The sequence below is a fragment of the Ammodytes marinus genome (assembly GCF_949987685.1).
Source record: "Ammodytes marinus genome assembly, chromosome: 5".
NCBI classification, from domain to species: Eukaryota; Metazoa; Chordata; class Actinopteri; order Uranoscopiformes; family Ammodytidae; genus Ammodytes; species Ammodytes marinus.
The window spans coordinates 23,607,306-23,627,835 of NC_137234.1; the positions used below are offsets into that span (position 1 = coordinate 23,607,306).

At 44.4% G+C, this 20,530-nt stretch overlaps 2 protein-coding genes across 2 annotated transcripts in view; both read left to right on the forward strand.

Annotated features, from left to right (window-relative positions):
* Nucleotides 1-11,281, forward strand: part of mtss1la (MTSS I-BAR domain containing 2a) — a 29,341-nt gene extending 18,060 nt beyond the window's left edge. Inside the window, exons 4-14 of the mRNA XM_080028166.1 lie at nt 425-509; nt 689-780; nt 887-961; nt 3,914-4,071; nt 4,240-4,347; nt 4,534-4,631; nt 7,513-7,645; nt 8,170-8,244; nt 8,984-9,160; nt 9,366-9,534; nt 9,816-11,281. Coding sequence (XP_079884292.1) covers nt 425-509; nt 689-780; nt 887-961; nt 3,914-4,071; nt 4,240-4,347; nt 4,534-4,631; nt 7,513-7,645; nt 8,170-8,244; nt 8,984-9,160; nt 9,366-9,534; nt 9,816-10,612 — 1,967 coding nt within the window. The 3' untranslated portion in view covers nt 10,613-11,281. The remainder of the gene's footprint in view (nt 1-424; nt 510-688; nt 781-886; nt 962-3,913; nt 4,072-4,239; nt 4,348-4,533; nt 4,632-7,512; nt 7,646-8,169; nt 8,245-8,983; nt 9,161-9,365; nt 9,535-9,815) is intronic.
* Nucleotides 11,282-16,820: 5,539 nt separating this feature from the next.
* Nucleotides 16,821-20,530, forward strand: part of LOC307250572 (neural-cadherin-like) — a gene marked incomplete at both ends in the record, with an annotated part of 106,147 nt that continues 102,437 nt past the window's right edge. The window contains one exon of the mRNA XM_080027689.1: nt 16,821-17,826. Coding sequence (XP_079883815.1) covers nt 16,821-17,826 — 1,006 coding nt within the window. The remainder of the gene's footprint in view (nt 17,827-20,530) is intronic.

The following is a 20,530-nucleotide window of genomic DNA, read 5'->3' on the forward strand; positions in this document are numbered from 1 at the left end:
GGTGGGGATCCTGCACGCCATCTCGAAAAGTGTAAAGTGGGAAAAAATGCATGTTTTGTCGAGAAGGGAGGCAGTGTAGGGTTTTTAGTTTTCCGGCACTGTGTCACATTCGCTTTTCCCCAAACAAACATGACATTTATAGGGCTCTGCTTTTACAATCAGAGTTTGTCCCCCTAGTGGCTGCAGCTGGAAATGCCTTTCTCCAAGCAGGGGAAAAACACTCTCATTAAATCCATCTGACAAATGAGAGGATTAGACCTTTCAACATGTTCTCCTAAATGTATTATTTCTCCTTCCTTGACAAATCATATTTTTGCTTTTAGGCCAGGAGGCACGTCGGGTCTGTGATTTTGTAATGCCAAGCATCTTGCATCGTAGGTGACCATTTGTCTGTTTTTTTTCTTCTTCTATTGTCTTATCCAAGGTGCCACCAGGGACGTCGGCTCAGCCCTGACAAGGATGTGTATGCGTCACCGCAGCATCGAGGCAAAATTACGCCATTTCACCAAGTAAGTGTCATCTGTGTTTCCTTCCATGTTTTTCATTACTCTATAACCTTAAGAGGATTATTGTTATGCCGGGTCACGTCTCATCACTGTTGACGTTCCCCTCATTCTGCCCTCTCTCTTGCCCTGGTTATAAAGCTGTTATGCCTCTTTTTTTTCTTCTCTCACTCAATCTGCTGTAGTGCTCTTATGGAGGGCCTGGTTACACCACTCCAGGACAGGATAGAGGAATGGAAGAAGACGGCCAATCAGCTGGACAAAGACCATGCCAAAGGTGAACAACAGCCAGGAGACACAGACAACACATTTGATGATGATGTATGTTTCGACCCAGATTGATAACCCCTTTTGTTCTTTGCCTTTATTTTTTCTCTCCACAGAATACAAGCGGTCTCGCCAGGAAATCAAAAGGAAGTCACTAGATACCATAAAGCTCCAGAAAAAAGCCAGGAAAGGTGAGAAACCGAGAACCTGTCGATGCATGAAACCTTCGATAAAACGCCTGGTGCAACTTCAATGAGACATTACAGCAGGTTTTAATGAGGTGTGCTTGGCTGCTGGCCCCTGCTCTGTCAGATTGAACTGGCGCCATCTAGAGCGTAGAATCAGAAATGACAAAACTCAATCGCAATCAAATGACCTGGCTCAGTTTCAGAGGCTCCTTTCCAGCTTCCGATGATTTGTCAGCGTCTGCCTTTATAAATCAATGGACGATCTCCTCTCCTGGCCGTGCCTGCGTTAGCCCCTACTGCTGGTTGTAATTAAACTCCTATTTTCATTCAGGCACTTACAGTACACCAGTGGTACAGGCTAGTCATAGACATGCACTTTGCCCTGATTTGTTACAGCTAACACTATTGCTTGTCCTTCTCTCCCGCCCCCCTTGCCTCTTCCTGCACCCCTCCCCCCCCCACACACTCCTCTGTTTCTTTCTGGCTATTTCCCCCTGGCTGTAGAGCTTCTAGGTATGTCTGCATGAGAACTTCATCAGATAGTTTTTTTAAAGGCATCATAATCATCTGTAGATTCACCTGCCAGTGAAAAAAAGCCCTTTGCTGTTTTTTTTGGTTAAAGGTGCTACGAGGAACTTTTAAATATTTCTGAGACGGTCTCATTTTTCCTTTGATGATCATAAATTACATGTAACAGCAAACGAAAACGAGAGTGCAAAGAATGCTATTTTTGTAAAGTTTGAATGCCTTTGTCATGGGTAAGCTCACTCAGGGACAACAGCTTACGTAGTAAAAACACAGAATTAACACAAACTGAAAGTTCCTCTGAGCACCTTTTTAAAGGAACAAATAGTTTGGCATTTTGGGAAATACTATGTTTTGCCAGGGTTGGGTTACAAGATTGATACCACTATCTAATCATGTACACTGGATATGAAGTTACCACCAGTAGCCGTTTAGCTCAGCTTTCCACAAAGGCTGTAAACAAGGTTAAATGGCTAGCCCTTTTCAATGGTACCAAATTGAGAAAAACTCAAAAATTCCCTTATAAACACATTTGGTCTTTGTTTAATGTGTACAATAACGTGTAGAAACAACTTGCTGTGTTAATCTAGCTATCTTGCAGTTGCCCCCCCCCCCCCCTATTTGTAGTGTTTATGCTAGGCAAAGATAACTCCTGGCCTGCTGGTGATAGCTTCATATGTAGAGGACAGATATTTTGGTAACAAAAAATTATAATAATGTTATTCAGGCAGGCACTCATAATGATCAGTAGGGCCTAGTTTAGGTCATAGCAGTAAAGCATAGGTGTTACTAATACCACTGACAATGGTTCAGGTTTATTCAAGTGTCCTGCTGTCGCATACTAGTGCATCAGTGAGCCACCATGCATGATACCTGCACTCTAAAACTGAAGCACTTCAGCCGTCAACTCTCTTATTTCAACCTGTCTTTTTTCATACTGCGACAAGACAAAAAGATTTTCCTAAAACACTCTGACACAAGGCGTACATCCGTCTAGGCTCCATCTAGGAGCTCCTTGTACTAAGAAACTGCCACTTGTCTGGCAACTCATCTGCCAGACAATCTTTCATTCCTCATAGTAATAATAGCTTCTTTGTCATGTGCTGACATTTGGCTCTTTGATGATGACTAAGTTGTTTGAAGTAGTGTCTGCCAAAGTCCCAAACTTCTGTTTTTAATTGGCGAGTTGTCACTTTCTCATGGGACCCTTTTATTTAATCATTGCCTCATTAAATAAAAGTGCTCACCGCTCGGATTAGCCAATTAAGCTGATCTGTGTTAAACATATAGATAGTGGTTAGACGAATATACACCGTGCTGCCTGCTAAAGCCCGCGAGAACACTTTGAGTGACAGTGATCTGGGCAATTGCTAACAACACACCTAGTCCCAAATCCTAATTCACCTGCTATATTCCTTACCTATATTTCCAAGCTATAAGGTAGTAACAGTGAACCAAAAATGCGAAGACATCCCCTGCGTTCCGAATCGCATACTTTCTACTACAGTATATAGTATGTAGAAAAAAGATTGAGGATGTCCTGATTCTTGTGGCCAGATTTAGGATGGTTAGAAGTACCCGGATGTCCTACTTCATCCGGCCAAGATTGTTAGTGTTGAAAACTGCATCCTATTTGGGCGATTCTGACCCACAAGTGAAGTGACGTCACATCGACGAAGCCTCCATATGAAAACAAACGGGGATGTGCCGAATATAAAAGCAAGAGGCAAGATCAAGGCGCAATGTTATGATGAAATAAAAGAGTAAAAGTATGTCCCAATAGTATGCCTACTGCATCCTAACTAGATTATTTTTATCGTCGGATGTAGTATGTAGAATAGAAAAAAGAAAGAGTATGCGATTCGGAACGCAGGGATACTGTGGGCTGTTTAAAAAACCTTTCACTGGCAGCGCATGTCTGTGTCATGCATCATGCTATCACAGTAACAGAGAATGTGTCATCCTCATCGCTTCCGGCTTTCATTCTTTGGCCTTCCCTTCATTTTCTGTATCATCGAGTGTCACTGTGGCATGCAGTCTTGTTCGACTGTTAGACATACTGTCTACTTGTGTGTGTCATATCACTTCCACTGCAGCACCTACACGTCCCCATCCAGTTGCCTTTACATGAGCTCATGATTGATGGCTTAATCCCAGACAGTGTCCTCTCATTCCCTTGTGCATGAACCATTTTGAGGGTCTTGTTTGTCAGTGCGTTGACCCTGTAGTGCACAAGCAGTTTATCATCGTGTGCTCTAATCATCTCCCATTTTGTTTTTTTACCCTTTCCCTCCTCCCACACTTTTCTCCTCGCATAAATATTACCCGCTCTCCAAAATCCCAATCTCTTTTTCTTGTCTGTCTTTTCTCAACAAATCCTCCCTTCTTTTCTTCTGTGTCCCCCTGCACCCTTTGCCTTGACTTGCTTAGGCCGGGGTAACCTGCGCCCACAGCTGGACAGTGCCATGCAGGACGTCAGTGACATGTACCTGCTGATGGAGGAGACGGAGAAGCAGGCAGTGCGCAGGGCCCTCCTGGAAGAAAGGGGCCGTTACTGTACATTCATTAACCTGCTTCAGCCAGTGGTGGTAAGGGACATTTGGGAATCTATTACATCTGTTACATTTATACAGTATATATAGAAGAGTGCAAATAAAACTGTTGTGAAAAGAGTCGTTTTACCTTGTTTGCTCTTGTTGCTGACGTGGTAGCAGCTTTTTAATTAAAGACCAATCCCATTTTCTCCCCTCTTTCAGAATGTAGAGATCGCCATGCTGGGAGAGGTAACACATTTACAGGCCATTGTTGATGACCTCACGGTGCTGACCGAAGACCCACACAAGCTGCCACCGGCCAGTGAGCAGGTACTGTACGCCTGTGATGCTACTAATACTCCTAATGCTGCTTATCATCTGATATCCCCAAAGATTGTCAGGATATTTTTCTTACTGTAAACCTTTTTTCCCCCTATCTCATTTATAAGCAATGCCATGCCCATGTCTATTGCTGCCACTGTGTTCTTACCATTTGGTTTTGTTTCTTTGCCGCAGGTGATCCGAGACCTGAAAGGTTCAGACTACAGCTGGTCCTACCAGACCCCTCCTTCCTCCCCCAGCAGCGCTGGCTCCAGGAAGAGCAGCATGTGCAGGTATATCCTGCACATGCGCACTCACGCACACACACACACACACACACACACACACACACACACACACACACACACACACACACACACACACACACACACACACACACACACACACACGCACATGCACGCTCACACACACACACACACACACACACACACACACACACACACACACACACCTTGTTGCACTCTTTGTTTTTCTTTGCACATGAGGATATGATACTTTTGGGGTTCTGGGTCAGATGTGTTGTTTAGGGTGGATTTTATGAACGCTGAGCTGTCATTCTGTTTTGAGCAAACATCCATGCACATTCTTGATATCAAACTACCTGTTCACATAATAGCAAAGGAATTCAATAATACACACACACACACACACACCACATAGTGTCAGTGTCAGTGACAGATGACATGAAGTGTTTGGCGTATCTTGCCAGCTTCCCAGCTCTTGCTCCTGGCAGATTTGCAGTTCTCAAGCTTCTTACAGCCAGATTAGGTCCAAAGCTGTGAAGCATCACAGCCTGACAGCCGTGAGCCTACATGAGAACCAAAATACCAAATGTGTGAGTCTATCGGTGATCATTCAACAATGTATTTATTCACACAGGTCAAAGGTGCATTTTAGTTCAAGAAAACAACTTTTCTTTACAAAAAGAGTAAATGGGACAGAATAACTTGTTATCAAGACCTTCGCCTTCCATTAGTGTGACGATTCTCAAAAGATTATCCTTGATATACAGTTTGTACCAATTAAAACTGGAGCCTATATGTATTATTTATTTGTTCACAATGCAGCCACACTCTTTATGTTTGATTGACTCATTTCAGAGCAGATCCAAGTTGTAAACACTGGAAATGTTTTCTAGGGTAAAGTAAAACTAACCCGCGAAAGGCTTTATCTCCCAAACAAGAGCTTATTCGGGAAGTTGGAGAAACAAACTTTCAGGCTGATGGCTGGGAATTGTTCAGTTTATCCATTGTGTCTGTTTTTGTTAACATGCTGAGTGTATTTAATATTTGTATGTGTATACAGACGCATGCCAATTCAGTGTGGGTAAAATAAAGAAGTGAAAATCAAAGGATTGGTGTTACAGGAATTTCCCATTGCAGAAGTTATATACCGACATAATAAAAGAACGTGTGATGAAGAGACAGGTCTTTGTAGGATAGAAGAAGAACAAGTGTACTGATTACTTTTTAAAAGAAGGAGAAAAAAGGCATAAGAATAGTGTCTGGTTATAAAAAAAACTGTAAGGTTGTTTACATTGTCATATTTTTATTGGAATTCCTCCTTAAACCTATTCCTATATAGGAGGAAGATTAGAAATAAATGATTACTTCAGATATATTCCAGATGGAATCAACCTTTTTCAAAGAACTTGAGTGACAAAGCAAAGTAACACTGATTGAGAATGACGGAGCGTGATACATGAAACACATAGAAAGCTGATGGTGTTCAGAGGGAAATAATCAAAAGGAAGGAAAACTATTAAATGCTCTTTGATGCAGCAAAATTAGAGGAATGGCGTCATTGAAAATGTTCACACAACACTACCTTCATGTTCTCTGCCTTTTGTTATGCATTTTTCATCTTGCTTTTTCAGTTTTTTACATTGGTCGACACATAAACAAGTTTCTGATCAAAATAATTGGGAGGAGTTGGAGATGCTAGGTTCTTGATCCCAATTCTATTTTACATGCATACTGGGTGTACTATGGAAGACTTACAATGGGGAACAAATGGATAATAATAAAGAAAATGCATTTTAGCATAGATCTGCTTATACTAAAAGTATCATCCATGTATAAATTAAATATAAACCACTGACATAGCTTGGGGTAAAATCATCGGTGGAACGTGACCGACATCCTTTCACATTAAACAAGTTCCCATTTTCTGCAGGGAAACTACTAATGACTGAACATCCAGCTGCATTTGTGGTTGAGAATTCTCAAACTACATTGACAGTCAGTCACAATTTTAACTTAATGTGCAGTCAACAGTTTTGTCTCATCGGCCGGCTAACCCACAGGGAACTCTCTTAATGGGAAAGGCTGGTTTACATGGCGGCCATCAGCAACACTAATTCCTAGGATGATTGTATTTTTAATTTTGACACGGATGATGCGTCTCCCTTTCACAAACAAACATGCTCACTTGGATCGCTTCTTAAATAAAAATAATAACAGTGTTTTGCATATTGTATTAGTTAGTGTTGCTTTCTTCTGGTAAACACAGAAAGGCATTCTCTTCACTTTGACTTCTGTGTTGTGACTTGGGACGTGGAAAATTCCTGTCTCGATAATAAAACAAAGGCTATATACAGTAATAGTTAAAGAGGTTAAGCCTACGCTTGAAGCCACTGAGATATCTCTTGCCCAGGTTGACTTTAATGAGTTGCTGCTCATAGTGCTGTAATTTTGACAAGTGATACTCTGAACACTGTTGATTTATTTTCTCTATCCAAACAAAATGGCAAATCAACTCATAATAAAACAAGTAAAAACTTAAGTACAGCTGCCTCTGCAGTGGCACACTAACTGTAGCGATTCAGCGGTAACATTAGCGGTCAAAAACTGTTTGCATATCGGGCATAAACACTTGTGCGGCATAGGTTGCTTCCTCCTCATACTTATCACCTCAGAGCCAATGAACACCATCTGCTCAGGTGCAAATATATATATTTACAAAAATAAAATGTTGGCTCCACCAATAGTCATGTAACATGCAGGATGACACAGTAAATGCATGTTTAAAAAAAAATGGAAATACAAATAAAAATGTGTATAGTTTTTCCTTGCTTCATTTGTTTTTCATTATAGCATTGTTTATCTCCCATACGTGTTGAGTTACATCCTGACGTGATCCTCTTGTCAACAGTATCCTTCAGATGCCCTCTGCGGGGGCCCATCGGCTCAGCAGCGTCTCCTCCCACGACTCGGGCTTTGTGTCCCAGGACGCCAACACCCACTCTAAGCCTCCATCACCCATGCCCTCTGACATCGCCAGCCAGGTAGCACTCTCACTCATATCATTCAATACACTTCCTCCTTTTGATCCGGAGAAAATAGTTTTGTTTTTGTTTTTTCTCAGAACAAAGCACACTTGTGAGTCTAGTGGTGTCTGTGAGAACTTGATAACTCGGAAACCAAACTCAGGAAGACCTCTTAGTTTTTTTTTCTCTGCAATAGAGCTTTTGCAGTTGCGAATGTTGAATTTCTATCCCCCTGGACTGATAGTTATTCCTACTCTCACCGTCTGAACATATTGCAGTTTACAGATCCCACTCAGCGGCACGCCACCTGATGCAATGTTCTTTTTCGGAATAAATAATCTCACTGTCTACTTTATTTTGGATCTAAGCTGTGCCATATAGATCCCTTCTGAGAGGAAAATAATTCACTCCTCCTTAAGCTTATCAGCAGTCTTCTCCAGGGCTCACCCTCCTTTTCATATGCCCCTCATATCTCTCACACATCCCTCCCTCTCTCTCCATTACCTCTCCCCCCATTTTTACTCCATCTTCCCCTTTCCCAGAAATCAACAAGCTCAGCCTCCTCTGAGGCTTCAGAAACCTGCCAGTCTGTCAGCGAGTGCAACTCTCCTACAGCGGTTAGTACTGCATGAATCTAACTTGCTTTATTGGACACTCACACACTCACACACAGAGGCATGCACACATATACACACAATGTGCTGGGCCTTTTTATTCATTGTTATCTATAGCTTAAAGAGGCCTTAGGGCTACACTTGACAGCCAAGGTTTGACGTGGACTATTCATGGATGTTGAGCACTCTGACTCAGACTTGTCTGTCCGTTCCGCAGTTTGGCTCATGCTCATCCTTCGGTACCTTTCGCCCTGCTTTCTCTCACACTGGCACCATCAGGCCTCTCTCTGTCATACTTCCTGCGTCCCCCATATTTAACCACTCCCCCGGATCCAACACCCCCTCACCCACATCAAAGGTTCCTAGCTGGAAGGTTTGTTTTCATTTGCAATTTTACTTTTGGGTTTTCTCCCTTTTTCTAAAACCTTTGTTGCTTCTTTGCATCTCATATTTAATTTCCTTCACGCACATTAATTGACCACGCCAGTCACCATTCTGCTATTGCTCTCCAATGCTCAGTTTTTTTCCATCTTTGCTCGCAAAGATGTGCCAAACTGAGATGGCGCCATCATTTAATAACCCTTCCATAGCCCAACTCGGTCTTTTACATCGGCATCTAACCAGTTCCATGAGCCAAATCAGCTGCTTTTATGTGTAACTGACTGCACTACTGTTGGACGGCGAAACACTGGAGATGCACAGTTGGAACACACTCTCATTGTCCTGTCTGCTGCTGATGCAGGATTGGGCCAAATCGAGTTCCTGTGAGCCATCATTGGCCAGCACTCTGCAGCGTAGGAGGGAGTCCGTGGAGAAGATGAGAGAACTTGATGCTCCTCCCAGTCCACTGGGGTATTCTGGGATGCATCTAGATGATCCACATAGGGGGAGAATTGGCCCAGCAACCATTGCAGCCAGGGTAAGAGTAGAACAATGTAAATGTCAGCGAAAACATTTGCATGCCTTGGGAATTTGTTGTGTGGCGAATTGCAAATGTAAATCTGAGGCTAATCTTTATGTATTTCCTGTGTGTGTGTGTGTGTGTGTGTGTGTGTGTGTGTGTGTGTGTGTGTGTGTGTGTGTGTCTGTGTGTATGTGTGTGTGTGTGTGTGTGTGTTATTCAGCATGGCGAGCCGCTCTCTCCAGCAGCCAGTACTCTAGCCATGGTTCTCACCAGAGGCTTGAGTATGGAGCAGCAGCAGAAGAGCAGCAGGGACTCTCTGCAGTACTCCAGTGGCTACAGCACCCAGACCAACACCCCCTCCTGCTCTGAGGACACCATACCTTCACAAGGTAACACTCACCCTCATCAGCCACACACACACACACACACACACACACACACACACACACACACACACACACACACACACACACAACATCAATACACAGCTTGTTTGAATTTTTGATAGGAATAATTCTACTTCCAAACTGCAATCTGGACTTTTACTAGTATCAGTACTGGTTGCCATCTATGCTAATGTAATTACTGTAAGTTATTTTGTGATAAAGCTCAGCAGCTGTTTGATTTGATTATAATTCAGTGGACACTCATGACTCACTGTCACTTCTAGGTTCTGATTACGAGTGCTACTCTCTCAACGGGGACGCTGACAGCGAGGCGCAGGCAGACTTCGACAAGTCCTCCACCATCCCACGCCACAGTAATATCGCTCAGAGCTACCGGCGCATGATCCAGACCAAGAGGCCTGCCAGCACGGCGGGTCTGCCCGGTGTGGGGAAGACCCTGCAGGGGACTCCAAACGGCTCAGGGGGGAGCAGCAGCCCCATCACCTCGGGGACGGCCACCATTCGCCGGACGCCGTCTTCCAAAACCGGAGTGAGACGCACACCGTCCACGTCCGGCCCCATTCCCATCAGACCCCCCATCGTGCCATTCAAGACCCCCACGGTGCCAGACTCTCCGGGGTATGCCAGCCCGTCAAAGTATCTCCTGGGCAGCGAGGAGTTTCTGTACGGTGACGACCCATCTGCTAGTGACTACATGAGGGCCTCTCCAAAGAGGATGAGTCTGCCGGACTCAGCTTGGGGCGGTGCGGGAGGAGGAGGAGGAGGGGCGGACAGGACTGGTTACGCCCAGCAGGCCCTCCATGCTGCTGAGGAAGACCCTCTGCTCGCTGCCAACCGCCACAGCCTGGTGGAGAAGATAGGGGAGCTGGCAGCCAGCGCCAACGCCCTGGGTGAGGGGCATTTCCCCTTTAGCAGCTCACTGCCCCGGGATCCAGCATACCAGCCGTCCTCCTCCTCCAAGACCCAAGAGGACAAGGATATGCTGGTGTCTATACGCCGTGGGGTGAGGCTGCGCAAGACATTGACTGACGACAGGTCGGCCCCGAGGATCCTGGGGTAGCCCGAGGGGAGAGAAGGAGGCTGCTGTGAAGAAGCAGCTGTATGGTGCCCCTTTATTTACAAAGTGAAGCTTTGTAGTGAAATGCAAACAGCACTCATGTAATACATGAACTGAGGTACAAGTGACGACGTAAGAGGACATAAGATTTTGGGTTAATGAAGGCCAGTTCACAGAGTTAAAGAGTGAGCACGGACAATGTTTGAGTCATGTCATGTATGTAATAGCGTACGTACAAAGTAACCCATATCTTTTTGTTTTTTATTCTTAATTTTTTTCGTTTCGTTTTTCGTCTGTGGGCTTCGTGGCTGTGCTATTCTGCTCCCCATGCGATTAGTAGTTTCAGCCCAGTTTTTTCCCTATTTTAGACCCAGTGATGAAGACGTCACTCCTGTAGGGAAATCCAATGCTCTGTGTCTTTTGTGTCTTGCTCTTATGATTGTTCTAATATTGTGTGTTCCTTAATTAACACGGCCACCTGTCAATGGGAAGTGATTGGGCGAAGTGCTCTGTGAGCCTGTCTGTATGTTGTGTTTCCTCCTCATTACTGTACACGTACCGTATTACTGTTTTGTTTCATAAGCTGAGCAGCAGCTGTGTAAGTCATGTAAAATAGGAGCGATATGGCAGTGTTTTTATTGCTGTACTGTACTATCAATATATTCTGCAATTAAACAGGCTTTTTACTGTTAAATGAATGGATGTCCTTATTAAAACAATGTGTTAGAATGTGTAATTAGTCTTAACTGTAGGTTGGAGTGCTATTTGCTGTATTTGCTCTGTGATCAGGATATTGGCTAAAATGTGCTTATGTTATTTTTTCCCAGCCTCATGAAGTTTTTTATTTTCATTACCTTACCCCGTTCGGATTTTCTTAAACCATGTAATTTTATTCGATTTTTATTTCCTAAGGGGCCTTTCTCTGCTTCCCATTTTACACTGCAGTTAAATTATCAGTAATTTATGATTTCTCCAGTACAGTAATCTAAATTTTCCAGCAGTCTGTGCGCTATAATTTTATCTCTCGACTGTGTTGTCTGTTTTTCCCCCCCATTATTTTTTTATGCTTAGTTTACTATTTGCCCTCAGTGACACCATTTAGGCGTCCCGTAATAGGACAGTAGAGGGCGCCAGAGCCCCTCCACTGTCGCGGAGCTGACACAGTGGCGCCAAAACGAGCAGTAATGGAGGACATCCATCGACATTACTGCTTCAGCAAAGACATTTGGCGGGCTGGAAAGATGAATGATGAGTGAGGTGAAGTGAGAAAGGTAGGGACGTTCCACACAGCCTCCAGCAAGGAACACATTGGTGTTAAACTATCAAAACAATGAAATGTAACCTGACATTTGCTTGCATCGCTTCCCCTGCTGTTAAAAAGAAAACAATTTTTTTTATTGTTCTCTTGAATGATGTAAAATGACCAAAACATTGCCTCAAATGAAATGCAACAAAATAAACAACACCATATACATATATGGTACAATGTACGCTACTCAAATTGTACACCACATAAGTAGGCTAGCCTTGATTTTGTAGGACAACAAACTCTCAGAAGATATTTTAGTGCATGCAAGGTGAAAGGTGTGTTCCAGGAAGTGGCATATATGATTTTCTGTGAAAAATGACTCAATATGAATTGTTTATTTATTTTCTAGGCACCAGCTAATCCAAGGCGCTGTGTGTAATAAGGTAAGGGACCTCTATTGGGGGACCCACTTCTGTATCATAGACACTATAGCAAAACATCTACTCCTTCTATAAGGCTACTTCACAGTGTATCCTGGCTACCATACAGGAGATTGTGTATATGTTCCCTCAGATATGTTCTCACAGCCCTATGTTCCCACATTCTAAGGAATCTAACTATATAATAGAAAATAGTATGTGTGTGTGTGTGTGTGTGTGTGTGTGTGTGTGTGTGTGTGTCTCGGTCTCACTCGTATTCTAACCTCTACATGTCCCCTTACCCTAACCACCCAGCTTTGATGCCTGAACTTAATCGCCAATTTCAGGAACATAGGGCTGTGGGACCATAGGGAATAAACATAAGCATGTAGCCTATAGAACAAGAAGAAAGAGAAGACCGAAGAAGGCTCGAGTGTGTTTTTGAGACGGAGAAGTGATCTATTTTAATCTCTGTGACACTGAGTCATCGTCACTGACAGCCTTCACTGATTTGAAAAGAAAGATTGAGGCTCACAAGGTTTGAATAGGACCACAAAGCCAATGAACATCAGACAGTTGGATCCAGTGGTCTAACCATGGATAATGAGGGGTGGGGATGTCTTCTGTTTTGGTCCCATGTCTAAATATAGGAGATGCTGCAGGATCACACCACCAAGGCAGAGGAAATGATGAGTCTTCTGCATTTTTCATATTACTCGAAATATGGGTCCATCACAGTCATCCCAGCCTCATAAATGGCACATTATTGAATTTACACTGTGAGTTTGGAGCCTTGAAGTGGCCCGGGATACCTAAAAACTGTCTTAATGGCCAGGGCTTGTGGGATAATGAACCAGAAAAAAGAATGAAGGAGTTTCATTATGCATCGGAGAGGTAATGTTCTCACTCTCCAAACTGTGTTTCAAAAGAGAACATTATCAAGGCCTCCTTCAACAATAATCTTACTTTGTTGGTTGGGCAAGAGCGGGAGGGACAATGGGCTGTGCCTGCACTATAATTTTATTTTTCTTCGATTTTGTCAGTGACCGTCTCTTCTGTCTTTGGATTGAAGCGAGACATCTCTTCACGTGCTAATAGAACGTTGTGATTGTTCGCCGGGGCTGCAACGAGACACTGTTCCCCTAATCAATGGTCATTTCTTAATGGTCTTATCACTGTGGCAACCAAGCACTTCACAAATCGGAATGTAGATCCATCCAATAAAAGCACTCCTCATGACATGATGTGGCCCTGGAGTTGATAGTTTTGTTCTCATCCAAACAGCAGAACATGCATTAGTCATTACATTATTTGTGGCCTTCTCTTACAAAGTGGCTTCTGTTGTTCTCTTGTTATCATGCTTGCTGTGTCTCTCAATGGAAAAAAGTCATATTTTATGAGATGTGGCATTCTAAGGAAAAGGCTACAGAGGCGCTCCATAATGAGACGGTTTGTTTTTGTGAAATGTCGCCGTCTTTTTGCACAACTGACATTTCCAAAAACCTGATTGCGAAGTTGAATTCTGAACCACGTTTTCACATGTTGCTCTATAATTAATCCCTCTATTAATAAACAGCTATGGTTTCTTACCGCATAGCTTAAATACAGTTGGTGGTAGGAGCCTTAAGGGGATCACAGATCAAATCTAATTAGCTGTACCAAATACATGAGGGAAATGTCTTCATATCTATCCAGATCCTCTAACCGCTTTTTGCCTTCAGGCTGCGATGAGGGGAAAATGTCCCCAGGGGCCCATGTTCACAGGAACCGCACATTGAATGGCACTAGAGAGCTGCTTTGCTCCTGTCAGGGAGCCATTGTGTTTCCAGGAACGGCTCTTTGCAGCTCTTCCAGTAGAACGTGAGGTATACGGGCTTCCGTCAATGTGCACAGATGAATAGCAACCGGAGAGCTGGCTGCTTAGTCATCCAGTTTAATTGTCCTGTCCTTCTTTAATAAACCCGCCGCTTTCAGCCAATTATATCACTGACTTCTAGTGAACAATGCATTTTTGGTGACATTATTTAAACACAGTACTTATTCTCTGGCACAAACCGTCTATTAACTAATGTTATTGCCAAAACCGCCACCTTCCATCATTTAACTGCTTTTTTCTTATACTCCACATTTCCAGGAGGAATAATGGACAATCTGCAACCAGCATAATATACCAGTTATTGTTGATAGGACCTCCATCCCATCATCCGTTGTCTCTGAAGAGCACATATGCAAAGGTGGAATGTTTTAAAAGCTACAAGGCTACAACCTTTGCCTTCAGAAGTGGTCTGAGTGAGAGAAATGGATTGGGTCAATTATTCATTAAGTTGGCATGAAACTTTCTAATGTTGGTCGGCTGCTTGCTTTTTTTTTTGTATGCCCTGCAGCTCTCGGCTATCTTTTGGAGAAGAGGGATGATCAGACCGTTTCATGAATTATTATTAATATTTTTTTATAAATTCATTACAGCTGTGTTGTTTTTGTGTGGTGCATGTCGAGCGTTTTATCTCAGTAGATAACGGCAGCACTGCAACCCTCAAGTAAACTAACCCTGCACACTCTGGCCCTGGCCCCCCGTGATTGAATTAGCCTTTTTTCTCTTTTTTTTGCTACAGCTATCTCCCATGCTGGCAGTCACGGTGAATTTCACCATGCGAGAGAAACACGATAAAAGACAGGATTTGATTTGCATTCATGAGGCACTTAGGGAGTTCAAAGGAAAGTTGCACAGCATTGGAGGGAACGCAGGGTCCTCCCAGACTGTGTCTATTTGGTCTATCACGATTCCACCTTAAATGACAATACCAGTGATGTGACTCGAGGTCATTTCCCATCAATAGGCTTCCTGTCATATTTTGATCCAAGGCTTTTTTTTTTTTAAAGTGCACGTCCTTTGAAATGCCGTCCCTTCCCTTGGGTCAGAGATTGTAAAAACACCAGTGAGTGTGGGGATTGCTCATGTGTGCTGGTGACACAGCCCCTCAGCTTGTGCCACATAAAATAATATAGCGATCAACCAATATGAGCTTTGTGCTCCAGCTGCAGGCTGTGATTCAAAATTGTCTCAGGGCTCACTGCCAGTTACCAGAGTTATTGCTTGAAAATAACAGTTTAGTGCAGAGGGTGGTTTCGGCAAAAATTTCAGTGATGGATCTGGGTTTCAAATTGATAAGGATCTTTTTAGCGTTATAGCTTTGATGAATTTTCAATCTGAATACAGATGTAGGCCTATAGGCCTATACCCCTATAAGCAGAGGAACATGGCATAAATTACACGGCCAGTATAACGTCACAGCCAGATGCTTATTAATATGTATCCATGCACTTCTGTCAAGGTTGACATGATATTAGAGTCAAATTCAATCAAGCGCAAAGCTCTCTAGCCCATTATTTTCTTATCTTTTTTTTGACAATTTGGATTCCTCCACTCCATGTAATGTTTAGTTTTCTGACTTGTCACGTCGGGAAGAGAGGTGAGGGGAATTGAAAGTGTGCAATGTGTGGGAATTAGCAAGCGCCACCTAAAGGTAAGGATTAGAGTGCTGTGGGCACTTGGCACACTTGCAGAGTGGATAGGGAAAGGGAGCGCAATCGGGGTGACAATGTTAATTCAAAGGCTGGTGTGCATTTGACATATGAAATGGCTCTAAAGACATATGGTGCTTTGCATATGCTGTCTTAAAATAACATATTTGCTCATTTCACCAGCCCCCATCCTAGCATTTGCATTTATATTGAAGCATGTTGCTTCTTTTTTATTTCTTTTTTTCTGCAGGCCATAAATGGAACGTGATTATGTGGACATGTGCCTGCAGAAATGCAGCGCCTTTGACCCAAAGTTGAGGCAGGGCTTACCAGAAGGTCGTGGATTCAGTGCCACACAGAGAGAGTGGAGATACGACTAGTGCAGTGCATGAGTAATTCCTCCTTCAACAACACTGTAGCCCACTAGTGTTGTTCAACAAAGCAGCCCTAAAGCTGGTTCACGGGAGCCAGTATTGCGAGGCTGTATTGGTGAGATCCAGACTGAGCGTCGATGGGGAAAATGCGCATCTGTGTTGTTCACCCGTTTTTCTCTGGACAGGAGGGATGAGTGATTTTCTCTCTATCAACACGTCCTCACGCTGAGAGCGGATTTGTTGCAGACGGTGTCAGCCTGCTGCGTGCGCACAGGCTTAGCCGGCGTGCAGAGGTTTCAGGAGGGGAGACTCCTGACTCCTGACCATCACAAAGGGTGGGGTTCACCCAGGAGCTCCGTCCCCGTGCGCCGCCGCCACGCCCCCGCGCTTGGCGCTGTCCGGTGCTCTGGTGCTGAACGCTGGGTTCCACTCCAGCCAACTGCCTGCAGCACGCAGCCGTGCTGCATGAAGCCTACACAGGATCTCCCAGGATGAAAAAGCTTGAAGTTCAGAGGGGTCTCCTGGAAGGATCATATCGTGGATAACTATGCGGGAAATGTTTCTCAAGTGTGTCTCTGTTATTTTTTAAATTATTTTCTACCAAGCCCCCTGAGTCGCTTGGAGGTAGCCTATAACTTACCACCAACATGATTTGGGGTGTTTTGCTATGTTGCCTTCTGACGTCTGCAGTTGGATACCAAACACAGGAGCGGCTGCCTTTCTTTCATGGGCATGTTTTTGAGAACTCCCCGACAGCTTCGAAAGTAAACGGTCTGAGCATTCCGCTGAGGCGCATTAACGCGCAAAAATGGTGCCCAGTGTCCGGCATGCATTTCAAGCTGTACGGGAACGGGAGCGAAGATTTCCGCGCCTTCGCCCACCACAAGCGGGGAAACATATTGCTGAAAACTTCCAGGGTTTTGGACAGAGAGTCTCGCTCAGAATACCTGCTGAGCGTAGGTCTGTGTTGCCAGAACTGCGTGTCTTTGGAGACTGTCGTCTTCAAGCTCGCTTCGGTAAAAGTGGACGTGTTGGACACCAACGATCACGCGCCGACTTTTCGCAGTGCAGACTCCGTTCACATAACTTTAGACGACACCACCGCTCTCCGTAGCGTGGTGTACAGGCTGGAGGCGGTCGACGCAGACAGCGGCAATAACGCAGAGTTGACATACATTTCCGTCCCCAAAAATGGCAGTTTCTATGTGGTGCCTAAAACGGGCGAAGTTTTGCTCGTCGACTCCATCCTGGGTCTTCCCAGTCAGTTCACATTCTCTGTTTTTGCCAGAGACCACGGTTGGCCCCCTCTCACCAGTAAAGGTGTAGTGGTCACTGTCGCTCCACAACGGTGGGCGATGCGTCCCGCTGAGTTAGCGGGGTCGGGAAGGGCCGGGCGCTCGCCCAGGGCATTACTTGACCCCGGTACAGTGGTTTCCCTCAACGTGTCCGAAGATGCCAGCGTCGGCTCGGTCATAACGAGCCTGAGTCCCACCAGGTTCCAGTCGGCCGCCTACGAGGTGATTTACCCTGAGTCAGAGAGCTCCCCATGGGTCACCGTGGGGCGAGACAGTGGAGATATCGCCATAACCAGGAGGCTGGACAGGGAGACAGAGCCTTCCGTGGAGCTCACTGTTAAGATTCAGGATAAACGAGGTGTGTAGAATATTCCCTCCATTAATCTGCACTCAAGTTAAGCCCCCCCCCCCCCCCCAACCCAGGAATGATTTGCATTGTGGTGATGATGTCCTATATTTAATGAAATGCTCCACATTACATGAGCAGTGGTAAAACTGGGCTGCCATCTGGACACCTCAGCCTTCATCAGTGGAGCCCCTCAACAGGCCTATATATTTTCATATAGGGCTGTCAGTGTAGCCAAGGCATATATAGGCTCATTCCACAGGTGGGCCTCATTATGACCCATCAATCCACATACCTGTCATATGAGCTCAAACAATGCAACATTCAGTGGAGAGTTATTTTTATTTCTTTAGTGTATTCAACATTTGTCTTATTTGTTTTGATTTGCATCAACGTTTCAGCTATGATTTAACATAACAAGCTCATTAGTAGAAGATGAGTCTCTCAGTTTATGTTTGAGGGTCTTTGTGAACTGGCTGAAGTGTGTCCTCCATTGACATCGTTTGCAACTGTGAAGTTGTTTTCAGAGCTAATCCGTGCAGAGTGGCAAACCACTTCGACCCTTTCTCTCTTTCTCTCTCTCTCTCTCTCCCTCTCATCTACTGGCATTAACCCTCTAATCCTCCTCTCATTCATTCTCTAGTCCCTGGGATTTGAAGAGGCACTGTCACAGTCAGGCAAACTCCCAAATTCTCAGGGGAAAGGTGAAAGTCATGTGTGTCAGTCAGTCATTCAAGTTTTCGTTTTGCTCTTGCAAAAGTTAGGCTCCAATCCTAAAAACAAAAAAAGACGAAAAAACAAAAACAAAAACAAAACAAGGAATGAAAATGATTTGCTTTGTAATTGAGCGGCACAGTGTGCGCTGTTTTAATTTGAACTGCCTGCTGCTGCAACATTACACAGCACGTTCTAGATTGTAATTGCGTGCATGATTGGGAAACATCCTTGCAAACGGGTGTCTGGAGGTATTTCACAGAGAATAAAAATTGTCTGAATTCTGTCTTTTTTTTTCTTTTTTTTTTACTGATGCGTAACCGAAAAATAAGCCTCTCTATTCTGACAGATATTCAGATTTCTTCCTCCATCTTACCTCACTCACCTGTGAATCTCTCCTCTCCGGATCAAAGGCTTGGCATGTCCTTTATCCTGTGACAACAGATTTCCACACTGAATCCCGATGTGAGTCTGGGAGGACAGGCCTTTTCTTTTGATTGTCTCGTTCCCAATCCTTACTGAGTATGTTTTAGCTGTTACATCTTTTTCATTCTTTTAGAATTTTCACACAAGCTCCCACATGAATTCACGTCCTTATGTTGCATGTGGGTTTCCTTGGGTGTTGCAATAAGTTCCTGGACTGGCTCAAGGATAGAGGAGCGAGCTTATGCCTCGTTTCCACCGAGCAGAGCGGCTCAGTTCGGTGCGGCTCAGTTCGCTTATTTTGGGCTTTGCATTGCTAAAAGTTGAGTACGATCCCAAATTAAGCGAGCTGAGCCGCTCCTATTTTTGGTACTCCTCCGTTGGGGTACCAGCAGTCTGAAAGGGTGCGGAAAAGGTTGAGCTGCACACTGCTGTCCGTTGATTGGTCGAAATAATAATTTAAGGGTTAAACCGCTGTTTGTAGTCACCTCGGCAATAGTGAAGAAAGTCTTGTGTTTAGCAAGAAATGTCAGCGTCTGGTGTTTTTCCTCTTCTTTTATTAATCAGTGTGCTACACTGTGTCCCACTGCTACGATGTTACCACAGCAACGTAGCTGTTGCGGCCAGCGCTGTTCGCTCACTGTGCCTGTCGGCTCGCCCCAAGCCGTCTTAATGCATTTACGGCGTAATATGCTCACAACACGGGGGGAATATATACTGTATAGCAGCCGAGCGGACGGTTTGACCAAGCACAAACGAGAGATGGCTGGCTTGACCGCAGTCGCTCCACTCAAGGCCCGATACTTGACCCATATTCTAGCGGCGGCTATCGCTGTCCAGCCTAAACCCCACAAGGATAGATAGATCTGAGCCGCACTGACCCGAGCTTGGTGGAAACAAGGCATTAGAGGCACATCAGATTCCCATTTCCCACCAAGGCAAAATGGAGTCCGGTTCAGAGCAGGGGCTCAATCGGGAGTTCTCCAGTTCTTTGGTTTTCCACTGCAATAGAACCGGTTCCAGTTCAGAAAAACTTGAGCTGGTTTGAAACTAGGAACCGCTTACATCAGGAGCATGGGGTGGGATTACATACCAGAACCAGACCAACGAAAACTTCATGCCCACCCACCATATTTAAAGAGCTAGCATTAGCCGGGAGAGCAGCGACGTCGGGTGACGTACACAGACGTTTACAGTGACGTCATGACACAGCTCTCTAGTCTGTGGAACAGGGCTGGTTCTAGCCAGTTAGATTAGGGTGGGCAGAGATGGGGGAGTTACCATGATAGCACTACTACCAGAAGCTTTCCACATCAGTTTAACAACCATCTGCCACCTTCTATACAGAGGTAAATATTTAATTTTCAAATGTTCTTAGAAAACAATGAATAGATAAAATATACAGAACTATTTGCACAACACCTTCACAGAAACACCTCAGAACTTGATGAAATATCACAGTATCTCTGAATTGAAAAATCCACTTCTGCTGGCAGAAACACAGATATTAAGGATGAATGGAGATTTGTATGTGTGCAGCTTTCCTTGTAGGCACTTGTTTGTATGCATATGGCCACTG